An 18,409-nucleotide genomic window follows, 5' to 3' on the forward strand; every position below is an offset into this window, starting at 1 on the left:
AATCCACACAAAACTTTGAATATGTTAGTGAATTTTCCCCAGGCTTTTTCTGAGGCATAGTGGATGCTAAAGGATAGCAAAATAAAAGCTTGGCTAGAAGACATACATGCTGGTAGAGTACCCCCTGATGGAAAGGTGTGTGTTCTATCTCACATTATATATTAAAAAATTCAATTCTTAGGACACTGTTCTTCATTATTTTTGCTGTTTATGGACTACTTGTTTGTGACTAATATTTTAAAATATGCTGACAGTTGGGCTTTGTTTACTGGGTCAGCCCACGAGCTTCCATTGTCTTTAGAACAGAAAAAAACATAGTCTTTCATTAAAAATAAAAACTTCCTCATGCAGAGAGCAGCCTGTATGTCAGATCTAGGCTTGAAATATGCAATTTTTTTTTTAATTTCCCAGTGCTCCAGAAGTAACTCTGATGGGGGCTTGGCATAGTTGAGCTTGTTAAGTTTGAGAAGGCAAAGTAATGACAGGATGGTTGAATGTCCAGCTGTGTTTGACAGTACTTCCCTCCACTAAATCTGGGTGGCAGATGGGACTTACTGAAGTGACTTACTGAAATTTCTCAATCCCCAGCCTTCTTTTGGTGTCCTCTCCCTACTAATGAGGCGTTTTCAGCATGGATCCTTCCTGCCTGGCTGTGTGAGCAGCATCAGGGGAGGAAGTGATCCCTCTCCTGCAGCATGCAGTGGCTTGAGTTGGCCAGAGTCATGGAAAAGTTGTGTTCTAGGGTATTTTGCTTGATTTGAAAATTTTGAAAAAGATCTATTTCTCTTCATGGGATATCTGAGGCAGGAGGAAAGAAGAAATTGCTTAGTGAAGGACTTACCTATGAAGGAAATCCAGTGTTTCCATGTGCATCATGTAGAAACAAAGCATTTAAAATGTTTAAAGCTACAGCAGCGGTGTATAATGACTTACTTTCTGGGAGCTGATACCAGAAATACCTGAGCTACTGTGAATTTGCCTTGATATTAAACATTTTGACTTAGTTGTATCTGAAAAGAATGAAAACTAAAAATCCTCTTTCAGATTCTAGGTAACACATGGTCTTATTTCTGTCTGATAGTAACTCTTACGGATCACTGAATGAGTACTAGAAATAAATATGACCCATTATGTTCAATATCTGGGTTATGGAAAACAGTATGACCAGAAACTCAGTCATAACTCTTGCTCTTGTTTTTCTGTTATGGGCATGATGGGAGGTTTTGTTCACTGTCCTGATTTCCCTTTTTGAAAACAAACCTTGATTATCCTAGTTGGATTAAAAAACTCTCATAGGAATAAGTAAATACATAGTGATACATAAATACTGCCTTCCATCTCTTAAGTTTTAGATATTTTTTATCCATTGTCACAGCCTTCTCTTAAGAGGCAGAAACTCTTGGCAATAGATCCTGAATGGGTGAATAAATGTGCTTGTGAAGTGATTTGTGTTTTATGTTTTCCTGAAAAAAGTGTTTCAGTTGAAGTCTTCATGGAGCATCTATTTAGGACCAGAATTAATACCCCACCTACAAGGCCTTTTTCCTCAGTCAGAAATACAGTGGTGTCAATGCGAAGAATCTGTCCCTAAGGATGTGTGTTGATAAGTCTTGGTTTATCCATGTTCAGAACAGTCTGAAGTTCTTTTATCTTGCATTTCTGAAGACTCAAGGCAGATGCAAATGCAAAATTAGTTCACTAAATCACCTTAGATTGTTGGTTTCAAATGCAACATTCTTGAAGTTTCAATACACAAAAATTGCAGAAACACATTTTCGGTCTATTTTTCTGAAATTAACTGTCTTGGTGCTCTCTGTTGCCATTTATTTCCTGTCTGTTACTACCTTGATAAAACAAAACAAGCAATAGCCAAAACTAATAACCCCAAAGCACCCAAACCTGTACATTTTCTTATTTTATTTTAATTCTTACCAGTGGTACAATATAGGAAAATCTGATACAGGTATGGAAATATTCTTTTTGGTGCCTTTTGAGTGTATTGTTTCCTTTCTCCTTGTATATAGTTCAAAAGTGATCAAATTTTCAGAGCTGTGTATCTGCACAAAACAAATAATTTGTGGTTATCTTGGGTTTGAATTATTTTTTTCCCATCTTTGTTTTTTTCCTGCTGCTGTTGTCTCATCAGGGCTGTGTTACTCAGATGTTTCATAGGCTTTCTTGTGAACCCATTTGACATTAAGTCTCGTGTTCCTCTTCATGCACTTCCTTTGTTCTCCCTCTTTCTTTTAGGAGGTTTGTTTTCTTCTGGTCCAATGCTGCTTCAGACCACGAAGCTGGCTGAAAAATTCTCACTGGGAATTCTAGACCCAGCACAGAACTCACAATGGCCTCTCTGCCAGCATTGGTTGTAGTATGGTTTGGGTCAGACCAACCACCTCTGGGGTATTAAACGTAGTTATATCTGTCTTCATCTGCTTAAGAGACTGTGTATGTGTAGGTGTGTATTAGGAGATCTAACTAAATGTTTTAGTTTTTCATTTACTATGGGAAAAACAACACACAAAATTATTTAACTGTAAGCACTAGAAAATTCTGGGTTCTACCATTGAAAAGTGTGAAAAATTGGCTATTCCACTAAGAACTCAATTATTTCAGTTTTATGTCTCAGTCTTAACTCCCTTCCAAGAGACATTAGTTTACTGACACATTAAAAAAATTAAAATCTAGGCTTCTTTTGTATTTATGTGCCTCTTTTGGTTGAGATGGCAGAAGTAATTTTGAAGTACATCTGTGGACTTTATAACCCTTGCAATATTGCTTAATTACAAAGTCCAGTAGGTTTGCAGTGGATAAAATCAGCGTTTTGGACTTCATATCTTATCTGCCTGGATAGATGCTGTTAATTATTGCCGTGGGAAAACCAGCATATACTGTCACAATTTTTAGCTGGTAATTTTAATTCACAAGCTTCAGGCATTCTTGTCACTTGGGCAAAAACAGCTGTGTTAGGTTAATTCAGGTTTATGGAACTGTCTGTAGGATTTCTTTAAAGGTGAATGAACTACATTTATCCTAAAAGTGAAGCAGCATTAGGGAACAACAGACGAGCTTATTGGCTTTGCAAAATATATACAAAGAATGTGTATTATAAAATCCTATATGTAAGTTTTATAGCTGTGTCAAGCTAATAACAGTGTATGTATGTAGGTATATATAGGGAAAAAATGTGAAATGTTCTTGAAAAACCTCTCTAATAAGCTGTGTTACAGACACCTGGCTGAATCCTTCTGAGATTCCCTATTTTCACAACCCAAGCAAATATCTTACAGTGCTTTCCAGCCAAATTCACTATTTCAGAGTTAGAGAGGATCAGACAGAGTTTTCACATGTGTTTCTGTATAACGTCCTTGTAATGTTTTGCTCCTTGGCTGATGCTGCTCCCCTAGAGTAGGGACTATAAAGGGATACAGGACGAAGAATGCAAGACCCTGAGATGTGCAAACAGGTGAAAGCTTCATTGACATGAGTTTATGATGGTCACTCAAATGTTATTTGACATGTTTTATATGAAATCCCTTGACCTTGCATGTCAGAGAGACCTGTGTGTTGCCTTTTAAGGCCTGTTCACCAGCCACGGTGTCAGATTCTGCAGTTTTCTCCCAAGTGCGAGAACATCATTGTGTGTTTTGCATGCTCCATTTAAATGCTTCTGACATCTGCGTGGGCTGCTTTCCATTCATTAACATAGGGGAGTTGCATCTTCTTCCATGGTGGCTGGTCAGATGCCAAAGGCAGATTAAGTTTCCTTGAGCAGGGAACTTGTCACTGAGGCTCTTCAAGCTGGAGCTGGGAGCTTTGGCAGCTCTCTGAAGAGGCAGTGAGAATCATCACCACAAAAATGATTTTTATGTGTCCTGCTGTGCACCCCTGGATTTCAAATTTGATTTATAGCTGCTCTTTTTATTTTTCTTTTTAGAGCTGCTTTTGTTTTTTCATGCAGGAGATTATAGTGTAAATACTGCAGCATACCCTTCATTCTGAAACTGTGGATTTTTTCTAAAATTACACTTCTGGTAATTGCTGGCATATTTTCCAGTTCTTTAAAGTTCTTTGTAAACCCACTGCTGGCTGTGTATTTCCCTTCTTGTATTCATGTAGCTGCTTTTATTCTTTACGGTCCTGCTGAGGTCCCAGAGCAAGCAAAAAGCAACTGCTGGAGAAGTGCATAAAGCACCACAGCTCAGTGCCAGCTGCTGCTCCCAGGGATGGTTAGGCTCCTGGAGACACCACTGGAAGCACTGGGAAACATCTCACAGGACAGTGCATGAAACCCAGACGCTTGTTTCAAAGCAAGGTGCAAGAAACCTTGTCACTGTTTGGGATGACTTAGTTACATGGCAATTTTTCATTCACTCCCCACCACTCTTGGCTTTTACTATATACTGCTTAAATAAATCTTTCTCAATTCAGCTATCCCTTCCAGAACTGCTAAGAATTACCTAGTTTTATGTTTTAGTCTCAATTTCTTTTGAGCAAGCTGTATATATTTTTGACTTACATTTTTCTGCGCAGAAGGCTTCTTTCTTGTTTTGGTGACTTATCTTAATTTCTAAACTGGAAATTTTTTTGCATTGGGCTACCTAATGCTAGTGTTCTCTTACCTGTGGTTTCCATTTGACATCAATGTGTTCTGTTGCTGAAGAATTCAAAATGCTTAGTAATTTGTAAGCCATAAAGCTGTCATTGCTTGTGAGGAATAGCTATGGTTTGTGACTTTTTAAGTGAGCATGATGTGTTTGTTGTTTTCCATTCATAATTAAACTGATGGAGTTGCACTGATGGTGTACTGTATATAAGTTTAAATTTATCAAGTCTGAATAATTTCTTTTGTGGAAGTGCAGCATCTCAAATATTAGTATTTCATTTTAAGACAGGCTAAGTTTTACTTTGTGATGCATTGTATAGGAAATAATGTGAAATCGGAATAAAGGTTATTCTTTAGAAGTGATTTCTGGGTAAATATTCTGTTTATAGAAGTTGTTCTCTCTCCACTGCCTAAGTGTCTTATTGAGGAAGCAGATGGCATTTAAAATCTTGATTTGATGGAAAAAGCATTAACAGGAAAGTGTTTGAAAGTGAAAGGTAGGCAAATGCATCTTTATAAGTCATGTTTGTATTTCTACTTATATGGGTGACTAAAGAGTAGTAGTTCTAGTTCTTGGAAGTCTGTATCTGCGGTATATAGAAGTGGAGAATATTTACCTCCTAAAATAGCCCCAAGTTCCACCTCTGCGCTCTTGGTTGTTCTGTACTGTTTTGTGTTAGCTGTGGGTGGAACAGATCGGAAAAGGAAGCAGTGGATTCCAGTCTTCAAATTAAAAATGGAAAGACTTTGAGCTTAATGTAGAATAGCTGCGTGAAATGTAATGTATTACAGAGCAACACAGGGAGTGTGGCAGGAGTCCTTTGCTTATTGCAGCCTATGGGTACATCAGATAAAGTGGCCCCGCTGTTCTCATTTGCTGTATAACTTGTCCATTTGACACAGTCTTTCCATTAAGTGCTTGGAAATCTTTTGCAAATTAGACAAATCCTCGGTGTATTACAGTCTTGATTCTTTTTCTGTTATGGTCGCCATTTACAGCTATTGTTTAAAAGACTTCTGAAACAACATAAATGCTCTTGAAAATTAAGCACAGTTGAGAGTAACTGCTTAAGATGTGCTGCATGCTTCAGATGACTGCAATTTGAGATTTATTGGCATGCGTGAATGATTCAGCTGCCCTGAGGTGTCTAAGGATTGATGTGGTATTCAAATAACTGGAGTAACCTTCAAATCATGGGGGTTAACACTGCATTTACTTATGGTTTCCATTTTTTGACACTTAGTTGCTGAGTGATAGAACATAGGCAGTTCTGGTTTACTGTACTGGGAAATCCTTCTAAAGTACAAATGAGCACTGCCTGGGTGCCCTTGTGATTGACCTGGTAATTCTTTATCTATAAAATAAAATAATTTAATTGAACACAGTCCAGTTGCAAAGATCAGCCTAAAACATTATTGGTCAGACTGCTGTATGTATTAAGTCCCAGTTATTTCTGTTAGCTGTTACTATTACTCTGTTATATGAAGAAAATATTAATCAGTCCAGGGTTTTTTTTTTTGTTTCCTCCCATGAAGTATTTTGACAGCAGCTCAATCAAGAACATACAAAATTACTTTGAAGACATATGAGATAAACATTGTTCAGTCATAAATATTGTAGATGCCAGCTTTCAAGAGCAGGGACTATTAATCTGCATTTACTTAGGTCACTACAAGTCTGGAATAACTGCATTGGAATTGCAAGTTCAATAAAGAATAAATTTATAGCTGCTTTACACATGGTGATTTTTGCTGTAGAAATTTTCTGTAGAAATTTTTGCTGTTAAAATTCTTGCTGATTTTCATTCCCCTGTATGCCAGCAGTTCTCATTCATATCCCTTCAAGGCATTTTGAAATGCCAGTAACAGGTCAGATCTCTCAGAATATCTCTTACCAGGAGCAGATGCTTATGAGGACTGGGGTTTCTTTTGCATTTATGGATTTTCTCTTTTGCCTGCCTAAAAAACACACCAAATTATCAGAGGATAAAAGTCTCCTTTCCCTGAAAGAAGTATTAGATTTTCTTAGGCTTTGTATAATATTTGATGCAAAGCCTCACTGTTCTTCAGCTGATGACCAAATCCTGAGCAGATTTTACGTCTTAGGTTCGCCAGCTGATGATGGGAAAGAGCACCAAGATGTCTAAGCTGCTGTCATTTCTCCCCATCCTTGTTCTGCATTATTAAAGGAGAGAAAAATGTAAAGAAAAAAATGCTATGATTGAGATTAATTTTGTGATTCCTTGATCTCAAAACTCCTACTGGTGTTATATTCGAGGATTAAACATAATGCAAAACATTATGATCATTTGTACTACAAAAGACACAATTGATTTTGGATTGCTGCTACTTTTTTCTTCTGCCTTGCTGAAAGACAGATTTCCTCTGTGTAACATCAATCCAAGGAACTTGACAAATGATGTCAAGATTATGTTTTATTGTCTCTGGGGCCCTTCATGTTATATATTTTTGATGTATGAAAGTGTGATGCAATTGTATGGATATGTGAATCTTGTGAATTTTAAATTGTTTTCCTGGAAATCAATTTGCACAAATTTGGTTGTGTTCTGGAGTTTTTACAAAACAACCATTTCTTTTTTTTAAAGTCTCCTTTAATGGCAAGCTTACAAAGAGATGCTTAGAAATACGTAATAACTGATCGTGATGTTTTGGGGTTGGGGATTTTTTTTCCCCCACATCTGTGTAGTCCAGTAAAAATAATGTTTGTCTAAGATCACTAGTTTTATTAAGATTTAAAACCCCCCAGAAACACTTAGTACATGCAAGTGAGGGGTGAAGTGTGTGAGATACATTACCTGGAGGGAAAGGCTCCCTTCCTGTGCTCATGCATCATCCCAGGGTGAGCTGTGGTACCACCTCCCGTGCACGTGGCTCTGCTCTGGGTGCCTCGGTGGCACTGGGCTGAGGGAACCTCCTGGGACAACAATGAACTGACTGTGTGCTACCTGAAAGGCAAAAGGGTGGAAGTAAAACAAGAAAATATGAAAATGCCCACTACAGAAAGAGAAGAAGTGGAATAACCCTTGTTTTTATTTCCATACCCATTTTCACATGTACTAATTTGATTATAGGTCTAATCCTTCTCTGTCACTATCAATACTTGCACAGCTCAGCCTCTGTTATTACAATCAGATGGATATGGAGGAGTTGACAGAATTTGAATTCAGGCTTTTTTGTTTTGTAATACACTGGTGTTATTTTGGAATGTTTTTGTCTTAAAAAAATGGCAGCCTTTTTACACAATACTGCTCATGCTGCCTTTTGCTGTTGATGATATCCAAACTAAGAACTGCCTGATGTGGGAGTTGAAAGACACATAACTGAGCAATCCCAGCCATGATGGTGAGCTTTGCTGGCATCTAAACAATAATAAAAAATCAGTATAACTACTCTGGAAAACCAATAAATAAATAAATAAATAAATATGAATTTTGTGTTCTGATGTCTGTGTGGAATTTTTATGCATCATATGGAAATTAGGAAAGTTCTGCTTTGTCTTCATATGAATTTCCCCTCCAATTTACATCACTAGTGATATCCAAACGAGAAAAAAAAAAGGAGGAGCAAAGTATAGAGTTTTGTTTGGCAATCCAGAGATCCCTTTCATAGATGTACTTTTATCTTTGGGACAGTATTTCAGTTTCCACTTCAGCAGTGGTATATGACTGTTGATATTTTATGTGTTTAACAGTGGATTTTAGAGCAGGGTGGTCTGAATTCCCAGGGCAAGCCATGTCCATTCAGACAACAGCCTTTTATGAGAAGTCCTCAAAAGCTGCTGGGACACCAGGAGGGAGGACAGGTTATCCCATGGTTCTAGAGCACAAGAGTTGAAAAGGAAAGAGCTTCTCCAGTGGTGTAGAAAGGGACAGATAGAAAATGAAGTTGCAAGCAGGAAAATATTTATTTGGTCCAATGTGTTTAAGATAAAATCATCCTTCCTTTTAGGGTCAGGACAGCCTTTTTGTATAGTAACAATGCCACATACCTATTTTGAAGTGGTAACACAGATATTTGGAGAGCAGGCTTCTGGATCATGGGATACATGCTGTAGACTTCGTGATGTTTTAGTTTCACGTTCCTGTAACTGGATGGGATAGATAAGCAAGCTGGTTGACCTCTGATGGAAAAAGATGTTTCACTTGTGTTGGACTTCAGTTTTAGGTTTTGCAATTTCGAAGTAATTCTGTAAAATGCTTCCCATGAGTGCCATTGGTCGCTGGAATTAAACAAGTTGAATAGCATAGGGGAAATGAACATAACATTGGGGAAATGAAAACTGGAAATGTACTAGAGAAAATAAATTAGCAAATTGCTGTGTAATGCTGTTTAGTTTGTTTTGAAGCAGATTGCTTGCTTGGAAGATTATTATTGACTGTGCTTGTATGTTTTGTTTTTTGGCAGGTAACCCTGGACTGGCAGGTTATTACAGGACCTTTATACAGGCCCTTTACTGTGGACTGAACCAGCAGTATCCTGTCTGGGTTGTGAGCCATGCTGGACATTGTAAACCTCCGAGTGGGATGGAAATGATAGAAGGTACAATACTGTAACCATACAATTGTTTATACCCTTCCAGTTTCAGCGGCAAAACTTGTGCTTATTGAAAACAGATTGACATGAGTTTTAAATGTCTTCATTGCATAGCCACAGAACAATTTTCAGTTGTATGAGAAGAGAAGTTAGTGAAGTATTTTAGGTAAATTAGATTTGCCAGACAAATATGTGCTGTTAAGAGAATAAGAGAGTTTACTGTTGGCAGTTGTTAGAGACACATTACAGTGAAGAAGGTCTAGAATGTGTTTATCTTGAGAAGAGTAGATAGAAAAGTACATTTTTAAATTAAATGTCTAGTTCAGAGATTGAGTACGTTAGGAGAGATTTCATTATCTCGGAATTTAAAAATAGCTGTACTAAATCAGTGAATTACCTGGAAGCAAGTCTTTTTGAGGCTGGAGTATGGGATGTTTGCAGGGGAGAGGTTGCTTGTGTATCTGTTACGAGTCTTTTGACGTGCAGATCTGCAGCAAGAGATGGTGCTCCAAGCATAGTTAGGTGGGGGAACCTGCAGTGAATCCTGTCCTGAAAGCTGATTGATGTTGGAAGCTCTCTGGACTTGGTCAAGCTACAGTGACATACCATAAATCAGCATTTCTTATATTTTCTTCCTGTATCACACTGTGCTGACACCCCACTTTGGAGACCACTGATTTAGAGTGTGCAAGCATTTAAATTGTGCACTTGACTTGTGAATTATGCTGCCCTGTAAAGGGGTCTTAAATGTAGCAAACTACAAAGGAATAATATGCCTGATAAGATTTAGTTCAAGTACATTTTGGAAGTCTAATAAAGACTAAAGTAAGTTTTCTAACAGCAGCCGTCAATCACAGACTAATTCCTAATTGACTGGAGGGATATCACTTAGCAATTTGGAAACTGAACAAAGCTACACCCTTCATTTCTACTTCTGTATATCCTTCTTTTCAGAGAACTCTTGCAAGCCCTGCTTCACAGAGGCACACACCATTAATTGAACATTTCTCTGCTATAATTCTGCTCCCAGCAATTAATCCACTGTGCAAAACTATTTGAAACTTGTTTTTACTCATTGAATACAATACAGAAGTTATACCTCAGTTTCAATGTCCTTATCCTCCTCCTCAACTTTTAAAAAGACATTTGTTTTGAACACTACTGTGAACATTAAACAGGCCAACATCAATCCTTAGGTGTAGGCAAAATTACAAAAAGGAGAACAGTTTTCTAGTTCTCTCTTATTTTATTTAAAATTAGCATAAAACATATGCATAGACAGCAGGTATACATCCATAGCAATGCTTTAAAGTAGTTTAATTCTGTGGACGTCTGCTGTGGCTGGATGAGAAATAAGAAGTAGAACATTTCACACAGAAATAAGTGTAGAATCATGGGATCATTACATTTGGAAAAGATCAAGGCAACCAAATGCCACCATACCCACTAAACCATATCATGTGCCACATCTGCTTGTTTTTTGAGCACTTCCAAGGATGGTGACTCCACCACTTCCCTGGGCAGCCTGTTCCAATGCTTAACCACTCTCAATGAAGAAATTTTTCCTGGTGTCCAGCCTGAACCTTTCTTGGCACAACTTGAGTAGTTTTCTCCTGTTGTATCCCTTAGAGACCAACCCTTGCCTGCTTGGCTACAGCCTCTTTTCAGGTAGTTGTAGACAGCCATAAGGTCCTCCCTGAACTTCTTTTTTCCAAGCTGAACACCCCCTGGTCCCTAAGCTGCTCCTCATCAGATTTGTGCTCCAGACCCTTCCCCAGCTCGTTGACTTTCTCTGGACACACTCCAATGCCTCAGTGTCCTTCAAGAAGATGGAAGGCATGTTTTTATTTGTCCTTAGGGCTGCCAGTAAACTACTTTTGCTAGCAAAGTAAGACCGGGAGTAAAGACAAATTAAATCAGAATTAAGTTATTAATTTATTTGTCCTAATAGTCTGTGTCTGCCAAGTGCTACAGAAATATGGAATCCTGTGATTCATATCTTAATCAACTAAAGAGGCACAATTGATGTATTAAAATGTCATATACCTAATAAGTAGCTAGTCAGCATTCATGACTTAATGATACCATATTTGGTCAAGTAATAAATAATATTCAAGATAAATTTCTAGAACTTTGTAAACAATATGGATGAGTATTGAATTAGACACAGTCAAATCAGCAAGGCATGTTTTTCCTTCTGAATGATGGAAATTTTGAGTGGCATTCTTAATAGTCAATTTACAAAATAAATTTATAGTTAGATCTTTAATGTTCTATGGTCTGTAGAAGATAATCATGTGTCCTTAAAATCTGCTAAACTAGCCTTAGTTTATGGTTCTTGGTGAAAAAAGATAGGTAATGATTGATTTCTAGTCCATCAAAAGAGTGTTTCCACTGCTTGCTCTTTACACAGGGGGAGTAGGGCCTTCAGACCATTTTGAAACTGAATTACATCCTAAGAAACAGTATGGGAAAAGCAGAGAAGTGGTGAAGGAATAATAAATTATCTGCGAAGACATTGATTATGTGAACCCGAAATGTTAATGTACAATCAGTGTGAAGTTTTGAACTCAAATTAAGTTGTGCATAAAAAGAAATAAATTCTAGCATTACAGGGAAAATTGGAAGTGGTATGTAGCTTAAATTTATTTGATATATTGCTTCTTGGCTGTTGTTATAATTCATCTGAATGGAGTTTGCTTTTGCAGCCCTCTGGCTTCTAATGAAACTGCAGAATTGGCTATGAGTGAGAGTCTGCCTCTAGCTCAAGTGGTATAAATCCAGAAAAAATGACTGAAATTGTTTGGGTAAAATTGAATTTATACTTCAGCAAGTTAATAATCTTGTTAATTGCTGGCTAGTTGTCCACCAAATGACAGACAGAAGTGTGGGCATGATTAGCAGATATGAACCATAAGTTTTTACCATCATGATACGATGTGCTGGCAGGAAAGGGCCTAAAATAGCCTGAGCAAGACAAAGAGTGTGGTGTTCTGTAATAAGAGGTTATGAGTTATTTAGGACAGTGATTCCCAACTGTGATCTGGCTGATCAGATGCAATTGGCACTTAAGCTGCTTTCCACTTGCTAAGGGGAATGAATAGTAACTAAGAATACTTTTCCAATAACACTTCTGTGTAAGCATTTGCTGCAGTGCCCTTGGAGATGTTGTGCTACCATGAGTGTGGTGTTGGCAAGGTGTGGGATTGTGGTCTGCACTGCTGCAAATAGGAGAGGAGGAGTTCATGGAAGTTTGGTGTTCCAAGAACTGGCTTCCTAAAAATAGGCACTTTTCCTTGTTGTGTATCACAGAATTATAGAATGGCCTGGGTTGGAAGGGAGCTTAAATATCATTTAGTTACAACACCCCTGCCATGGACACAGACACCTTCCACTAGACCAGGTTGCTCACAGCTCCATCCAGCCTGGCCTTAAACATTTCCAGGGACAGAAGTTACACAGACACAGGGACTCTGTATGCATGTGGTAGTTTTTGCTGGCTTGTGACTCATTTACTTTAAGTAGAATAGATGTTTTTAGCAATTGCTGATGAGGGAAAATACCTACATTGCTGAATCAGGTGGATCAGAGATACTGGCAGTTTCTTTGGTCGGTACAAAAATACCTCAGAATTAATCTCTGTTGTACTCAGAAGTTTTTTGATCAGCAAATACTTATCTATGCTTCAGCCCTGTATGATTAGTTATATCAGCAGATATGTGGCCACACTAAGGTATGCAGTGATAGCCATGTTTAAAAAGCATTTATGTCTTGCATATTTACGTATATATGTATACATAGGGAGAAAAGCAGTAGGAAGGCAGCTGGGTTGGCATCTCACATGCGTACTTTGAGCTAATTCATATACACATTTAATTCATTTTACATACATTTAATTTACATTAATTTCTATTTCAACAACATTTTCTGCTTCCTAGGCGTATAAATTAAAATATCTGAGAATCATTGAAAGGTGAATTATCTTTAATATAAGTACCTTTGAGGTTTAGTCAGTTATGTTTTTGTATTACAGATGCAGAAAACTCTGTAGTCTTGTTTATGGCCTAGAATACCTTAAAATTCTGCTTAACTGTAATGCAGATTTATATGACACTATGTTTCCCAGTCTAATGGTATCACACTGTAGATACAATAAAAACCCCAAGTTTTGAGCATGCCATCATAAGTAGAATTATGCTGGTTTCACAACTATTTCATACCAAGTGTAGTTTTTTTAATGTATAGAGAGGGGAAGGTTCCTGTTCACGGCGCTGGCCTTGGCACTGATGAATCACATGGAGCTCCTCACGTGGTATTTGTCAGCAGTGAGGGACCCCAGGTCAGGGTGTGCACAGAAGGACTGGCTGTTGTCACAGGATGGGACAGGAACTGTCAGCTCACTGCAGTGCAGTCCTGCTGCCCCTCGTGATCCAGCAACTGCTGCTGCCCAAAAATCTTATTCCTTCCTTGTCTTGGAAAAGGCAGCCTAAGGAAGGAAGCGTGTGTGCATGTGTAAAAGTTATTATGAGCTATTTAAATGTTGAGGTTTTTGTCTTAGCCTGGTAAGATCTGAATTTTACTGTATGGCTTCAATGCTAAGTGTCTATTTTAAGGAAACAAATGGTCAGTTCATCTTATGAACCCACTGGAATGCTTGAAATCTAGATGTGTGAAAAGTAAGCAGCCCTAGGGATGCTGCACTACTCCAGTTACTTTCCTTTAAACCACATTCAGTTAATTATTCATGGAGGTCCCGTAATCATGCCCATAATTATGCAAATACATCCTTAGAGTGATATCTTGGCATTTGGCATTGACTTTATCAGTCCTGCTTAATTTTAAGCATGTGTTTAAAAGTCTTGTTCCATTCAAAATCAAAACTAAGAAAATTAAAATTTTGCCATATATGAAATATTTGTAAGTTGCTCTGTTGTTTTCTTTTCTGGCCATTCAAAATGTTAAGAATTTTAAGTGTTTATATTATCACACCTTGGCAGCCATGTATTTAATTATATAGATCATTTAAAAACTATTAAGCTCATTTTGATACCACTTAATGTATATCCCATTGAGTTTGATGGAGTAGTGACTAATTTTTGCTGACATTACAAGGAATAGGACTTTGTCTTTACATTTCTTATGACTATATGAAAAATAGGTTCTCTACATTCTCTTATTTCTTTCAGGGTTTTCCACTAAGTCTGTTGACATAATATCTATTGGAATATTATTCAAAAATGTCCATGTGGAGAGCTTTTCAATCCATTCTAGTACTTTATTCAACTAATTCCTTGCTTAAAAGAACCAGCATTTTTTATCCATACCTACAAATAAGAAAAATATAATTCTGTTTTTAATGATTTTTGAAAACTGATGCAATCTTCTGGATCTTTATCCAGAATACAGGATGTTTAAAAAAAAAGGCAAGAATTCATCCATTAGAGAGCACAATGTCTTTACTGCATTCCAGGAAACTTTGGATGTAGGCTTTGAAATTGTTTATGGGTTATTTTGTGCATTTCATCCCATGATATAGGTATGTTCTGATTTGATACCAGTTGATACCAGCATTTCTGTTTAGATGCAGGTGGTTTTTAGTGGGGGGGGGGGGGAGTGTTCAAGAATGTTCTACCTGGTCAAAAGGTAACAGTTCCATCTTCTGTTGTCTGTCTGAAGGCAGGTCACAGTTCCCTGGGATGAGCAGTGCTATGATGTTTTAGAGTAGCTTGCTTAAATGCTTACCAGACTGTTAAAGGGAAAGTAAAAACCTAATGTAATTTGAACAAAAAACCCACAGTATTTAGATGATCAGGTTATTTTTCCCAGGGAGAATCTTTTAACACAACTCAATTTGAAAGATATTCTTGCATCTGCTAACAGAATGACAATGGAGTAACCCCACAGCAGGGAATAATCGTTATGTCTGAAGGTGTAAGAGGCCTGGATTTGTTTTTGTAGTTGAGTCAAAAAGTTTATTCATTTCACAGGTTGGCTGCAGGAAGAAAAGCTGGTCAACAGTTTAATTTAGCAATTCAAATTTATATTAGGGACCTTTGATTTAATTTTGATACCCACAAAAGTTGTAACAAATGGTGCAGATCTTGATGGGATCAGTCCAGTGTTTAATGACATTTTTATTTTTAATTGATAGTGATCTACAGCTGTAAGAGTGAGAAATCATCAGAAATGCACAACATCATTCCAGATTCTAAAAATAATCAGGTTTGGAACATGGACCCTTTCTGGTTTTTTTTCGGTTTTAGGAATTTCCCTTCCTTTGAGGAGCAATGTATGCACCTCAGGAAAGTACAGGAAACTGTAAGGCAGAGTGGGCAGAAGAAGTGACTGCAAATGGCCTCATTCTTAAATAATCAGTTTTGGATTACTGTTACCTCTATTGTATCTTAAATTTGTAAGATCTGAGTAGAGGCAGAGTGCTTGAAGAAGTGATAAAGAACAAAATTATGTGGTACTGTGGATTCAGGTTGAATGAGTGAGTCTCATTGCTGCTTGCTGGATGAAGTTTTTCTTTCTTCTAGTTTTGATACCACATGGCACTACTGTCTTTCTTTTAAGGTAGACATATTCTTACCTTTCTAAAGACTGAATTTGAGGTTTTGTCAATTAATAAATATATAAAAATAACCTAATTTACTACAGTTGTTGAATTACTTGGCATGGTCAAGTGACTGCTTGTTTGCCAAGGAATTTCCCATTGGGTAAAACATTGTAGTAGATAATTAAAATTCTTTGGCACTTTCATTGTCACTTTTTTTAGAACAGAACTATGGTTTCAAGCATATTATTGCTGAGCTTGCTGCCACTTCCTTCCATGCTATGGTTTACGTGATTTGGGGGATTTTTCAGTTAATCACAAAGAGGGCAATATCAGTGTTCCTAAATACACTTCAGTATGAAAGTACTTGAGCATATTTGGAGCTGTTTATGTTAGAGTGCAGGTAAAACTCAGGTGATGTCTTATTATATAAATTACACTGTAAAGCCTCAGGCAGTTTCAAAATGTTTGTATTGAGCTATTGCTTCCATGTCTGCTAATGTAAATGAATGAGGAAACCAGACTTTTTACAACTGTGACTCTAGAACTGCTTGTGGTAAACTGATTTACTTTCCATGAAGGACCTCTCACATGTACAAATCAACACCAAAAATCCCTTATTCATCCCCTACCATGGGCAGAGATACCTTCCATGAGATAAGGCTGCTCAAAGCCCAGTCCAGCCTGTCCCTGAGGGATGGGACATCCACAACTCACAGTACAGAATTTCTTCCTTATACCTGAAATAAACCTGCCCTCTTCCAGTTTAAAGCTATTTTTCTTTCTCCTATCACTTCAAGCCCTTGTAAAAGTCTCTCTTGTAGCCCCTTTAAGTACTCAGTTTTGTACTGGTGGCACTTCAGTCTCTATTTCACATGCCAGGTAAAACTCCAAGTAGAATGAAGCCATGGCAGGTTACATGGTTGTATGCCGGCCATTTCAGGTGGTTGGCTAAGAAAGAAACTGTCAGCATTTTCTTCAGGAAGGTTAAAAAGGAAACTGCTATCTTGGTAACAGAGAATTAAATGTTAAACAGTGTAACAGAACACTGGAGAAGAAAAGATAAAAATCAGAATTTAAAGTAGTCATTTCACAAAAATGTGTTTCTTCCCCAAAGATACAAAATTTGCACTGCACAGCATATGCAAACAGTTACTTCAAGCGTCAGCAACTGATAAAGAAACCAGCTACATTTATACAAAGTACAAGGTGAAATTTCTATTTGCTCTGCCGAGTTTACCATTGATTTTCATAAATTCAGACTTTTGCAGGTGCTGTTTTGTCTGTTTCTCTTTGCCTGTGGCGATCAGTGCTGGGAGTCACTGAGCCATGGTTGGTTCCCTCTGCTGTCAGGTCCCACTCCTTGTGTGAAGAGGAGCCCAGGCAGAGATTACAAAGCTTTTCAAGGCAGGTAGCATTGGGAGTGTTGACTGAGTCCTGTGAGGTGGTGCTGCATTGCAGAATATTTTGCAGATGTGCTGTGCTACAGCCCTCAGCACTACTAGCAGGAGGTCGTGTTCTCTTCTGCCATAAACTGACATTTTTGCAGTTTTTGACAGCTCTTTGCAGTCAGTTCTGTGCTACCAGTTTACTGCAGCAGGGAATAGAAGGTAATAATTCTGAAGGGTTCTTATAATCTATCAGTTTTGAGGGATACAGGTGAAAGATGGAAATATGTTATACTCGCCTAAGTAGATCATTTACTCCTTAAAAAGGATGTTGTTGTTGTTACATAATTTACAATATGAAATTTAACATTTCTATGGACAAATGAACATAGAAACCTTCACTTTTCTTTATCCTTCTATTGAAACAGTGTCATCCAAGATGAATATTCACAAGGGCAAAGAAAAGACTAAGTTTATTGGATGCCATCCTAATGCCTATTGTAGGATCTGGTGAAACAGGAAGTGCATTACTGTTATTTTAGTACTATTCTGAAGAGTCATACTTAATTGAACATGTCAGTCTTGGCTGATACCACCCTAATGAATAAAATTTTGGGATAGATTTTCAAGAAAAATTGTGACTGGCCTGGCAAATTAAAAGTTACAGCTTGAATTCAGTAGAAGCATCAAACACTTCAGAAAATGTCACCCATCAATCTGTCCAATCACTGTGAAGTACAGATTCTGTATTGTAACTTGGGCTGTTGTATGACTGCCCCTCTCAACTCCCTGCTTTTTCCCTTTTCTTTCTCTTAATGTCATGCTGTGCACCTTCTCATTTTCTCTTACTTTGAAAATAATTCTTTTTATTTCCTGTCTGTGAAATAACATGGGTTGTCTTCCTTGGCCAGCTGTCTTACTCTGCTCTAAACTGTGGCTCTGCCTTGTTTGCTCTCAGTCCTTCTTTCTCTATTTGTATCTGTTTAAACTTCCCAAAGTTTTGAAGTGCTGTTTTCAATAGGTGTGACTGTTGGACTTGCCTACTGTGGTGCAGCACCTCATTTGTCATAACCAATGGAATCAATGCCTGTGAAGTGGTACTCATCTATTTTTGTTCCCTTCAATACACAATTTCTACTGTCCTTTCCTTACCATCTCTGCTACACCTCCCCATTCTTGGTGGCGTGCAGAACATCATTCTTCTGGTTTTCTTCCATTGTTAATCTGTATAAAAGCAAGTTGTGTTGAACTGTGCAGTTTTGTTTGTGTGGGTGAGTGGGGGGCATTGACACAGCCTTGCCCTTG

General features: G+C 37.7%; 1 protein-coding gene across 1 annotated transcript in view; it reads left to right on the plus strand.

The window, feature by feature from the left end:
- LDAH (lipid droplet associated hydrolase) overlaps positions 1 to 18,409 on the plus strand; it is a 112,497-nt gene that overhangs the window by 22,597 nt on the left and 71,491 nt on the right. The window contains exon 3 of the mRNA XM_030945114.1: positions 9,032 to 9,166. Within this exon, the coding sequence (XP_030800974.1) occupies positions 9,032 to 9,166 (135 nt within the window). The remainder of the gene's footprint in view (positions 1 to 9,031; positions 9,167 to 18,409) is intronic.

The sequence above is a fragment of the Camarhynchus parvulus genome, chromosome 3 (assembly GCF_901933205.1).
Source record: "Camarhynchus parvulus chromosome 3, STF_HiC, whole genome shotgun sequence".
Lineage (NCBI taxonomy): Eukaryota > Metazoa > Chordata > Aves > Passeriformes > Thraupidae > Camarhynchus > Camarhynchus parvulus.